Source organism: Dendrobates tinctorius, unplaced genomic scaffold, assembly GCF_039654945.1.
Source record: "Dendrobates tinctorius isolate UK_male_01 unplaced genomic scaffold, ASM3965494v1 ptg000084l, whole genome shotgun sequence".
Classification (NCBI taxonomy): domain Eukaryota; kingdom Metazoa; phylum Chordata; class Amphibia; order Anura; family Dendrobatidae; genus Dendrobates; species Dendrobates tinctorius.
In genome coordinates, this window is record NW_027361752.1 from 19,094,865 (window position 1) to 19,108,078 (window position 13,214).

At 39.8% G+C, this 13,214-nt stretch overlaps 1 protein-coding gene across 10 annotated transcripts in view; it reads right to left on the reverse strand.

Moving 5' to 3' along the window:
* The window catches only part of ROBO2 (roundabout guidance receptor 2), a 582,091-nt gene that overhangs the window by 63,557 nt on the left and 505,320 nt on the right, over positions 1-13,214 (reverse strand). For all 10 annotated transcript variants that reach the window (XM_073584464.1, XM_073584461.1, XM_073584462.1 and 7 more), the window contains exons 15-16: positions 8,468-8,592; positions 6,315-6,486 (exon numbers count right to left, since the gene is read on the reverse strand). In XM_073584464.1, the coding sequence (XP_073440565.1) occupies positions 6,315-6,486; positions 8,468-8,592 (297 nt within the window). The remainder of the gene's footprint in view (positions 1-6,314; positions 6,487-8,467; positions 8,593-13,214) is intronic.

Genomic DNA, 13,214 nt, shown 5'->3' on the forward strand with positions numbered 1-13,214 from the left:
TGGCAGGCAGCCATAGCCTCCTCTTTCTGGCTCACACACGTTGCTGCTGTGCCTCCGAGTCTTATGTGGGAACAGAGCATTTACAGCCTTCTCTTCCTCCTGTTTCTGTTGCAGGAACATCAGCATCCATACAACCTCAGATACTGGACTCCAGACCATGCGCTACAGCTAGAAGTGAGCCTGAATTCCGCTCAATACTCCAGCTCCTCTCTCCCACGTCCACACACTTCGCCTTCTCCACACGAACTCCTCTAACTTCCTTTTCCTGGCCACAGAGAGCAGCTCCTCCCCCAGTTTGGTTCAAAGCTCTCTCTGCTGGCCTGGAGTGGGAACTGTGCTGTGTGCTAGATTTACCTGATAGAGAGATCCTTCATTGCTTCCAAGCATGACATCACACTCCCTAGGAGGAAGGTAATCCAGCACCAGACCCTCGAATACATTTTTTGGGATAACGCCTCTCTCAAATGCCATCTCCAAGAGATTTGTCAATTTTGTTTTAAATGGAATAAGGGGACTTTCATGTAATTGAGTCTTTGTTGCGGAGCTGTTTAAATGCCTCACACTCGTATTTCTCTACCGGCCAGATCACCACGTTCCCCCCCTTGCCCGCAGGTTTAATTACCATATCATCCAACATTTTAATCTCCTCTAAGGCCCTAAGATGATCAGGGGCTAGATTATCCCTCTTCTTATTGTTCATAATAGTCTTAAAATCACTAGATACCAACTGGATGAATATCTCCACCTGTGGGCAGAGGGACAGGGAAAATGGTACATATTCTGAATTGTTGTTCTACTTAATAAACTTGTATATGTTTTTCATACAAGATAATTTGTGGACATTTACTCTGTGTGTATCAGGTGTTTTTATACTATATGCGTCAAAGTGGAACAAGCTTCCATTTTTTTTGTAGACAAACTGTCTGAAAAAAAAATGGACGTGTTGCAATGGCTCCATGATCTAGCCTCAAAAATAATGCATAGCACCCATATCAAAAAACAAATGCGTGAAAGCGCCCTTAGTTTTAGTGTATTCTTGGAGAAGTGAGTAAAATCTATGGGACCAGAGGGAGCAGAAGTAAACTTTATAAAAATGTTGGTAGATTCTAGAAACTGAACCCAGGAACAAGTAGTGGCGTATCAGGGGTTATTATCTCTTGAGGCAGGGCAAGAATTGAGCAATAAAACCCTAAATCCCAGTTATAAGCTCTTTTTAGAAAATATTATTGCCTCTGTTGTGACCTTTAAAAATCAATGATGTCCTCTGAGTGCCCCATACAAAATATTGCCACATTGGTATCTCCCCGTTTGAAAAAATAAAATTCAGAGATCAATGCCTAATGGTGGCAGCAGCCTACAGGACAGAAGAGTGAGGCAGAGAGTCCATGGCTCCCTGCTTTACTCCAAGATCCAACTACACCAGCATCTTGTTGACGTCGATACATTTCAAAGTGGTGTTTGTCCAGGTCAGAAGAATATGGCAGGTGCACTGCCGCCCTGAATTTTTCTTTTTTGGCACTAGCGATGCCATTTCCTAGGGGTACAGAGTTTAGAATTGTTAAAAAATGAATAAGAAATAATATAACTTTACTTTCTTTTATTTTGAAATGTTGCACCCTTAAAAATGATATGTCTAGTGTTACAACCCCATGCCACCCCACCCCCTAAAAAAGTAGCTATTGTAAAAAATTGCAAGATTAACAGGTTTTTTATATTAATTAGTGATAAGAAAAACATAAAATAAAATGAAAAATAAGGATTCAACAAGGAACACGGATTTAAACAATAGGTAGTTTTCTGATTAAACATTGGCTTTAACATTGTCTATATTCTACTTAACAAATTACTTTTTTTGGGGGCCAAAGCAAAAACTAAATTATTGGAATGAAAAATTGCATAATTATTTTACAAGCGAATTAGCCGTCGTCCCCATTACGTCGTGTCGCCTTCTTATGGGCACTATTCCATAGAAAAGACTTCTTCACTCTCCGCTCTCGCTTATAACATGAACTGCAAACTCATTAATGCCCTTGTGAATACTGAGCAAATGTAAAAGAAACCACTTTTTATACACAGCAAAAAGGTTACTGCGATCCAGCGTTCTTATAATTGTGCTTAGCTGTAATCTGTACCAGACGACCCAAAGGAGATAATGAACTCAATTTTTTCTTTAAATCTAATATAATTATTTAATAACTGGCTCTGTGTGGCTATTATTTCCATATATTGTAGGGAATAATACATAGGATATGTCTGGGTCCAGGGTAAAGGTCTGAAGCATCAGACAGCTGTACAGAAGCATTAAATTCCCCTTCCTTCCTACCCGCACGGAGGTAAGCCACTTCATGGGCTGAACCAATCATTACGATACGGCAGCTTATCAATTTCCTATGAACTAGTGATATTAATTAGGTATTAGGAGCTATATGCAAGGTGGAACTAATGAACCATAAAACAAGAGGATGTAACCTATTGACTTACTAGGAGCCAGTGCTTCCAAGGAGACATCAGGCACTTAGCACCTACCGACTCTTTTTTTTTCACAAGTCGATGGAAATAGAACACAGGATGGATGGAGGAGGGTCTATAGATAATGAAAATATTCCTTGTCTGCTCTCCATAGGGGCAACGAGGTCAATTAATAAAAAAAAATCTGCTCCCATCCTGGAAGAGCAATTACCAGCAAACTTCAATGATCACTGTCAAGTTAATGGTCTATTCGACCAGTAAATTATATTTAGGGGCATGGAGAGTCCATCCTTAGGGATGTGCAACCATGTGTGTGCTACTCCATTCAATACTGAAGGAGCACCATTGGCACCTGGAGCCCAATTCCTTCCATGGTACCAAAACTTATGGAAAGACAGCAGCACAGTATACAGCTTGTTTGTGGATATCTTGGTACCGATCTGGCAGTGTTCAGGTAGGCACTGTATGACTTATTTAGGTACTGAACACGACTTGCCTATTTTGGAAACATCATACAGAGAGAGCAATCACTGGAGAAGGACATCATGGTCGAAAGAATAGAAGGAACAAGCAAAAGAGGAAGACAAGCAACCCAATGGCTTGATAATATCAAGATAACAGCGGAGAAGACCCTGGTGGCCCTATCTAGGCTTGCACAAGGTTAATCTTCCTACAGATAGTTCATCCATCAAGTCCCCATGACTCAAGATTGAGCCAAAGGCTGTTAATAATATACTGTGAGTGTAAATTAAAGTGAATTTACCACTAAATACTTTTATGATCTATCCACCGGATATGTGATAAATGTATGATCATTGGGTGTCCAACTTTTGAGATCCCACCGATCCCGAGAACTTGGATGTCAAATTCTCCTGTGTAATTGGAGCGGTAGCGCACTTGTATGACCACAGCTCCATTCACTTCTATTGAACTGATGGAACAGCTATCCTTGGCCATCCCAAAGAAGTGACTTTCAAATGGAGAAAGAGATAAGCTTTATTACAAACTTTCTAATATTCACTTGTACCTTTGATTTACGCAAAGTGCTTATTTAAACACATTTAAAGGGAATCGTTGTAGTGTTATATGTTGTAAGGGCAGACACCCAGATTCCAGCAATGTGTCACTTACAGGACTTGATAGACTCTTTGCTTTCTCTGTAGTAAATGTAGCATTGGTCAGAATGTTAAGCAGTGTGTAACCCCGCCCACACCACTGATTGGCTACTTCCTGTGTTCACTGTGAATTGTCAGCAAGCTGCCAATCAGTGTTGGGGGCGGAGTTACACAGATTAGCTAGACTTGCCTGCACATGACACTTAGTCCTGCAGCGATGATCTCCTGCTGTTAAAAAATTTATTGTATAGAAACTACAACACACAGCCTAGAAAGTAACACATCCCTGGAATCAAGATCTCTTGTTCTATATCACACTGCAAAAACCTGCGAACAGATTTCTTTTCCCACAACTCGTCTACTTCCTTAAGTCAAAAATTTTACACCAGTACCTTATGCCAAAAATCCTATTCCAGAGCATAAAATATTACAGGATGCATGGAGGCCAACGTCAAATGCTCCTGATTCATGAAGAGTTGTGTACCTCATCATGAATGAGGAGCCTCTGACTCCAGAACACCCCCCCTCATCAAGATGAGCGAAATAAAGGTTCATGGGTGATTTATCCATGTGTCGCCTCCTGGACAATCCCTAGTTGCCTTCATATCTGCAAAATGCAGAAAAGGAGCTGAATGTGCCCATCACATTCGTAGATACGGTAGATTACGTCGTATGTGTCTGTGCATGCGCTGAATGTGTGTTGCTGACGTTCTGCATCTGTGTGGATGAGAAATCAGCCAGGGAAATGGTCAAGTAGACTACTGCCAATGTTGTGTCTTATGGAAATGGAGACTGCCAGTCTTGAATATTTGCATAGCACATGGGCAACCTTTACATAAAAATAGCTATATTTTTTATTTCACAAATTACATTTTTTTTTCTATAAAATGATTAACTGCTGTAATATATTAGAAAAATATACTTATACCAAAGATTTAAATATTTTTAACATGGGGAAGCCATTCTCCGTTGGAGCACAGGACGGCAGACATTAGGAAGCGGTGATTAGGAGAGGTAATAGACTGTGCTTATTTTATACTAATATATCCAGATACCTCGCATTGTTTGTTAATGCATCTGAATGAGCTCATGTTGAGCAGCGTCGTCTACTCCAAGGTGGAACGGAGCCGAGAAGCCATCATAGGTTTGTGCTCAGTTGAATGCTCTGCTGATTTGATTACAGCTGAATTTCTATATCCTGGAGAAATCCCCAGTGACACCATCAATGGTAATACACTGGCAAAGGAGCAAGACAGGTCTGAAAAGCCCCAGATTTGAAATCCAAGTAATTCTCCAATGTTGAATCATGTGTTCATTATAGGAGTCATATTATGCATTAGCTATTAATGAACAGTATTGAGACACTACAACAAATTAAGTGAAATGCTACACAAGGGGCACTACAAAGTGTGATGTTTTATGGTCTCAAACACTGTGGAAATTGTTTATTGTTATCACCAAGAATGCACAGACAACGTAAGTAATCACTGTGGCTAATAAAGCCTTTTGAGAGGGTGGAGGGCGTAAAAGATAGATTACTCATACCATTGGTGCCGAATTTTGCCAAAAACAACCCCAGCAAAATTGTGTGTGTCCGGGTTGAAAAAGAGGTGGGCATTAGATAAAGTCTGCCTAAAAGTGGGCAATCCTGCTCAATTGTGACATTCCTTGGTGGTCCTCTTGGTGAGCGTTAACTTCTCAATCTTACCAACAGAGATGTTCGTGAGAATGCCATAATACTTACAGAAATTTAATTGATCAACCATGTAATCTGAATGGGAGCCTCCTGGTTTTGTCTGGGGAGATACAGATTTTAGTCAACAATTGTCTAAGTTCTAATGCAAACTTTAGATTGGTCCTATTTCCACTTACTCAACAGGTAGCGCTCCCCTCTTAAGAAACCAAGAGAGAGGACTCTAGCCTAAAGGTGAAGTCTTTCTCTTCTACCAGTCAGGGAAGTGAGAACAAATGCTTGAGGCATACAGGTGACTTGATTTTACGGTTGCATACAAAGAACAGATGTAGCCAGGTTTATTACGACTCACAACGCACCGGTTTGATAACTTGTCATAGATGTTATTCCACTTAAGAGGATCAAGATTACTTAGCAAGTCAATGACTGATGACAAATTAGGTGTTGAATTACACTTTTTGTGCTAAGATATCTCCATGGAGGGTCTCCATGGACCCTCTGCCACATATAAAAGGAACTTTGTAACCTAGTTGGGGTAGAAATTCTGTATTAATGCCCAAGAACCCTTAAGGGGGTTTAACACTTAGCGATATCGCTAGCAATATCGCTAAAGCGTCACCGATTTTGTGACGCAGCAGCGATATCGCTATGTGTGATACTTACCTCCGACTGGCTCCCCCGCTGTCTGTCGCTGATCGCGCGAGATCGGCTGGGTCCATTTCTCGTCGGGCGCTTCCTGCTGGCGCCGACGAGCAATGCGTGGACGCGGGCGGGAAGACGTCAGCATCGCTTCGTGTGAAAGGTAAGTAATGACCGCTGCTGCGTCGCTACATCGCTAGTGAGATCTGCCTGTTTGGCAGCTCACTAGCGACCATTTAGCGATGCACCAGTGATCCTGACCGGGTCGTATCGTGGTCGGATCACTGGTGCATCGCTAAATGTAAAGGGGCCTTTATTGTACAACTACTATCACTGAATCAATAGTCTGAAAAATGATTTAACAGAGACCATATCTGATTAGAAACAATAATCCTTACCTATTAATATATGTTGAGGGTCACTTTTTACTCCAATTCCAGCACTTGTGCTTGCAGCAACCTCAACCCTATACTGTATCCCGGGAAAAAGGCCTCCGATCACCACCGACCGAATGGCAGCATCGACAGTCTTGTTGATGTGGAACCGTGTCTCATTGCCTAGACACCATATCTGTAATGATTTAATTAAAACAATAATGAATTATTATTAATAGAGAAGAAAGTGGACGACCTGTTGAAGTGCAATGTAAGTGCGAAACGATCGTCGTCTGTATTTGCTCCATGGTTTTATCTGCCTACGGTTGGTAATTTGATGCCACAATAAAGGATATTCTTTCCACGGGACAGATTGTGCCTATCCCCTTTCTTCTCTATGGATATACAGACTATTTTCCTTGGAAGTGGCACCCATAGTCCCTGATGTGTGTGCAGCTTCCTTAACCCGAGGTCACACAGCTGTGCCTTTGTCCTGCTTTATTCCTTCTATGGTATGTGAATTATTATTAAGTTTATCATATTTTTATAGTAAATACAAAGATATCATTAGAAATCTTCCACAATGACGTAATTGCAATGACTCCGGAGAGTTGATACATAGGAGATATGTGAGATAATGGTGCTCTTCTAAAGAAATAAGCTTTTACAAATGTACTCCAGATTTTTGACCTATAAAAACACTTGAGCCCAGCACTGAGAACTGAATTGGTTGAAGAATAAGAAAAACATTTATTTGATCTAAAATAACTACTACTAAAACTCCCATATGTTTTCCATCTGCAACTGAAGTATATCCTTTAATTGCTTCTTATAACCAGTAAGGATTCCCTTCTGTTGAGAACACTGTACTAGAAGTAATATGGAAGGACGATGTGAAATAAGTGGTGTCAAAGGGAAACATTTCCGCTGAAAATTCTCTTTTTAGTTAAAATCCAAAACTATTTACAAAGTCCAAATTCTTCTGGTCGGATAAAGCACGGACGTAGTGGGGACCACAGCTCGGACCTTGTGATTACATGGGGTCCAGGTGCAGGTAGAACATCTATGTCTCAAAGTTTTGGATCCTTAATAAAAATAATCTAAACTTCATGTAGTCCAAATAATAATTTAGTTTTGTAAGAGCAAAAAAGTGATATACTCTCTGCCACAGGAAAAAGAATTGATTAAGCTTTTTTCATGCCTATGATATTCATAGTCTTATAGATCATCAGACTGGAGAATTTCCAACTTATGGTCAACTATGGTCCCATTATTGCTTGATACACTGCACAGTTCTCCTTTTCTCAAAGTTGCTGCTGATGGGGGAGCATGTGACCAGATCTGTCCAGTTTCTTCCAATTAAAATACATTGCACATGGAAAGCTGCATTTCTATTGGAGGAGGCTGACAGGTCTGGTCACATGCTCCTCCTCCAGCAGCCACTTTGAGAACAGGAGAACTGTGCAGTCTGTGATGAAGGAGGAGAACCTGTAATATGTATATTAGTAAGTGCCACAAAATCGTGTCCTCGACACCTTAGTAAAAATATAGATAAAGTGGCTAACTCCTTTAAGATTCATAAACAAGAAATCTAATATACATTATCATTCCCCTTATTCATTACGTGACAATTGCCAAAATCTATAAATTGCAGGCATCAGTTTGATTTCGGCTTTACCCCAGCTCATAATAATCTCCATGCTTTTGACGGCTATTGGCGTTATGAAAAAGTTAATCATATGTTAATCTGCCTTAAACCTAATATGAAGAATGTAAAATGCCCCCACCATCAAGATGAATTTCCGAAATCAGTAAGTATTGACAGAGGTGAAGCCGAGGTTAATATCTGCATGGGGGTTAATAAATCTTGATGCAATATTGATCTTGCCAAATAAATAGACACATAATGACTATGTATTTTGAGATCTTACATTTGCACAAAGGATAATCTCTGGGAACAAGTCAAATTCACCGTATTACTGACGATAGTAATAATACGCTTGTTGGGCTCAGATGGAAGATAAAAATGATATTGCTTTCCAAAATTGAGTAAGCAACATAATAAGTAAAGGAATAAATTCCACATTATTCGTGTATTTTATTTTATTTAGTTTTATTTTTTTTTACAAATTGGGCTTTGCATTCTGTTTGTGTTGTAAAGAAGAAAACAGCATTACCCGGTAGTCCTGAATTATTCCATTCTGGTGATCGGATGGAGGGGGGTCCCAAGAGACGCTGATACTTGTGCTATTGTTGCTCCCAACTGTCAAAACTGTAACAGACTGCGGTGGAGCACTCGGGGCTAGAGCAGGTGAAGAGAAAAATAGGAAAGAGACATTAATCCTTTGAGCTGAAGTCTCATTTTTAGTAACCGAATGTATATCCAGGCATGCAGAACCCTTTGCTTAAGATCCCTGCGGACTTGAATATGCAAACATAGCAAGGAGCCGAGCTTGAAATATTAGCTGTTGTGATAACATCTGTTTAATAAAAAGGAAGCATTCTGCTTATTTGTTCTTCAGCAAAAAATCAAAAAACCTTCCCATTTATTACCATGCAGTCGTGCCATTCTCTGTATGATACGTTGCTTTTTTACAGATTCTAAAAATCATTCATGAAAATATTTGCACTATAGATCTGGGGTAGATTTATAGCACACTATGATTTATACAGATCGGTGATTTTATGCTCCAGCCTTTATCCAAACTTTGCTGACGTAAAATGCCTCAAATGTGGTTTTAGTGGAGAGATCACGGTACCTGGGCTGCGGTTGCGAGAATGAAGAATCCTCGATGGTATAAAATTAAGATTTTTATTACACGAGCTGGACTGGTGCCTTTTTCATGGTAAAACCATTGGGGTTTTTTACCTTGAAAAAGGCAAGAGTTGGGCACTGAAACACATTGATGGAATGGAAACCTTAAAGAGGTTGTCCACTACTTTAACATTGATGGTCAAACCTTAAGATAGATCATCAGTGTCTGATCGGAGGGGGTGTGATACTTGACAACCCTGCTGATCAGCTGTTTCTGGTGTCAGCGGCGGCTGAAACTACTCAGTTACGGAGCTGCAAGGTGCAACTCTATAGTGGTCGCGGCCGGGTTCTACACATCCGCCCCCTTTTCAAATCAATAGGGGATGTACTGTACCTGGCCCTGGTCGATATTACTCATCATGGTTGCGCTTTGCAACTCCATAACTGCCGTGTGTCGCCTCTCCACTGATCAGCCATTATTTACCCCTATGCTCGTGACAGGTTATCAATGTTAAAGTAGAAGACAACCTCTTCAATTTTACATCATTGAGGATTCTTCATTTCTGCCAACACAACTCAGGTACAGTGATATCTTGACTAAAGTAGATTGATATCTGGAAGAATGTTTCCTCCAGCCACTGGGCTGTAGACGGAGATTCTGAGGCTCTGATAAGTGTTGTGTCCCCACACAAGCACCCCAGGGGAGCACTCCCATCACTCTCACTCTCTCTTATTTCTCTTGTGGCATTGCCCCATTGTGTGCTTCTCCCCCAACCAAACCAAATGTAGTTAGCAGCACACTCACACAAATTTTGAAAATCTTTGGCTCTCCTTACACAGAGCTGTCACTCGGATTTCCTTCATTTGTGCAGACGTTCAATGTACTGTCCTTACCCTGTATTTAAATACCTTGCCACTGCTAAAGTGATTGTTGGCTCCCTTTGACACCCATCACATGGGCAAAGGTCCCAGTTTCCCTTCCTAGATGAAATTGCTGTTTTATAAAAAAAAACTTATGGAATCAATAACACCAATAATTTCTAGTGGCCTTCAGTTACAAGAATCCACATTTGCATGAAATAGCCAGCGTTTTATATTTTTTTCCATTGTCCATCTACTGTGTTGAGTCCAGGTACTCTTCAATCAATTCCATAAAATCAAATCAATATCCAATGTATAGAACTCAGGCTTAGAAGACAAAATGTCTATTGATTTCTCTGCTTTTCTCAGGCTTTTGCAGATTCAAACATCCAAGGCCAAATTACATGAATGTAAAAAGAAACAAAGGAAAGGTAATAAAAGGAGCCCATGCTTGATGAATCCCAATACTTAGTTCTTTACTTTCAATCTGTGTTTTACGGGCACCATGTAAAAGACCCCATCAACGGGACATCTTTGGACAAACATAATTTCAACTCTTGATAATCCAAGCCAGAGAAAATTCATGGGTGGCACTCTGTGATCCCATAAAACAATTCTTCTTTATTCAGGATAATCAGTACATTGTTGCAGGGGAGCAGGTACAACGATGAACAATGGCCATTTTGCATCGATCAGATGCTTCAACGGGTCTAAGTACTTGTACCTGCTCCCCTGAATCCATGTACTGATTATCCTAAATAAAATCTCCCAAATAAAAAGCGGTGGCTATCAGTCAGTCTTATAAAAGCAACAGCCATCAGATGGTTTTCCCTTTTGGGTGGAGTATACCGACAATCCAACTTATAATGGGGCAAAATAGACGATAGGTAATGAGTAATGATTATCAGGAGCTTTTACTAACACTAATATTATTCCTTCCTATAATAATGGAGCCATATTCTGACTAATTCAGACCAGACGCTGTTGAGTTTAAAAGGGCCATAGGCAATCCAGAAGAAGGACCACCTATGCTATGCAGACCAGGTGCTACTGCAACTCCTGCATCCACTATGGTTACACCCTTGGGTTCATGGTCTCCATAATTTGCAAAAAACCTTTGAAAAACATACTGATTTTGGTGTAGGGTGTTTTTTACTAGATAGCTTGAGATTGTATTGAATTGTTATCATGACAAATTGTAGTACTTAACACAATTCAAGAAAAGTTAAGAGTGGGCACATCTGTAGCCAAAGACTAAGGGCCAAATGCCTGGTCAGAAAAACTACACTACAAATTGTAGATATGTCATCATGAAGAAACAGTCAGTATAAATTCCCATAAGCAGCTATACCTCCGCCCAGGTGGAACTCCCATAACCACAAATCATTAGATTGTAGATGGTCTACACACGCTGTAAAAGCAATTGACTCTTTCTCTACTTACTCTTCTGTGTAAAACTACTGCAGCAATTTAAGAGAATCAATTACAGAATCTGGATCACAACATCTCAGAGAAATTACTCATTAAACTTAATTATCCTTGGTAGGTATACATTGAGGCAGCCGGTAATCATATATGCACCACGACACCATGTATTGTAAGGGAAATGTACAGAGTCACCTTCCCTGTAGTCAACGCTTCTCATGGTCTACTGAGTCTGATTTTCATTTTAGTCTAGAATGATTTCTAAAGTAATTTTGTTATCAGCAGTTGCCAGTGGAAAAGTATTTTTGTAGAACATTTTGTTATTTCTCTGGACATTTTGAGAGGTAAGTGTCTTCTGGTGGACATGTGCGAATTAACCCTGCTGAGACTCGTTTAAGAAGTTGAGTTGTAGACCACCTACTGGTCGGATTGTACCCATCATCAAGCTACGTTTAACTTTTTCCTTCTGAAATGCCAAAACACTTTTCCTATCTTCAGAATTTCTACTTTTTGATCCCTTATTGGATATTCTTCACTCATCAAACTTGTATTTTCAGCTCAAGTATCATCAGTCTAAGCATCTAACTCTTATATGGGAAGACTGAAGTGATTACCAGACATTTAATTACACACCTGTGCATCTGCTATAAAAAAAAAAAAAAATTGGCATAGAGCATACCTGGCACAACTTTATCGTGTGCTTTGTGAGGTAGAATACGGGATATAAAATGCAAATGTTCTAGACAAAAACAACCAAGTTGCTAGAATAAATCATGCCATTCAGATGTGTCTATCCTTCCCTATACTCTTAGTTTGACATAAGCCAAGATAAGCTGTGCCATTGCAATATGGCCAGCTTTGTAAAAAAAAGTATGATTTTTTGAAAGTCTGGCGAGAGATTTTTATGCTGCATGTGTCCATATCTGGTCACCCAGTGATTATGGTGGACATTGAGGCCCGTCATGAGTTTTGCTAGAATGTTATGACAATGCATAGAATTTGTATCGTTAAGTATTGAAGTTAAATTTGCAAAAATAGTGAGCTCAATGCAAATCAAATTTGCTTTGAATTTCACAAAAACAAATTGGATTTGCCAGATGTTTTCATGCTTTGGTTCATGGGAATCCAGCAAAATGGCTGGATTCTAAAGGAGTGAAAAAAGGTTTCAAAAATAGGAAAGTTTAATATCCACCTGTCACTGGCTCTCATCTTGTCTGCACAGTTCCCCCTCTCCATTTGGTCATTTACAGCCCCACCCCCCAAAAAAAAAATTCTTATATTGAATACTAGGTTAAAATATCTCCCACATATTGAATGGCACCATTGGAACATCTAGGCACATAGGGTCCCATGTAGCTCCATATGGCCACATGAGAACTAGAAAAAAGTGTTTGATCAATGGCTATGCTTACAAAGATCACACACGGTATGGTTTGTCTGTGAAGCAAAATTACTATATAAACTGAATTACGATGTTTTTTATGATTTTTCTTTTTTCATAAAATAGGACTCAGTAGAAATCAAGTAGCAGTAGCTGTAATTTATACTGACGCTGTAAAAAACCCTCACAAGATGGTGAATTTAAAAAAAATATATACTTGCCAATATTCTTCTCTGGTGGTTACCTATCTTCTCTTGCTCGTACGGTGATATAAATTAAACCACTTGTCTGGGGATGCTGTGGTTATTAAATAGACCACATTGCAAGACAACATTTTTTAAAGTGTTTTCTCATTTCCCTTGCTGCTGGTTTGTGGAGACACAGACCTGATAGTTGACAGGTCAATTATTTCACAGCTGAGCTGCCTTCCACAAATGTGCAAGGACCCAAATCGCTGCTCATCTTTTTTCCTCCACAACCAAAGTGAATCCCATTTGTTACT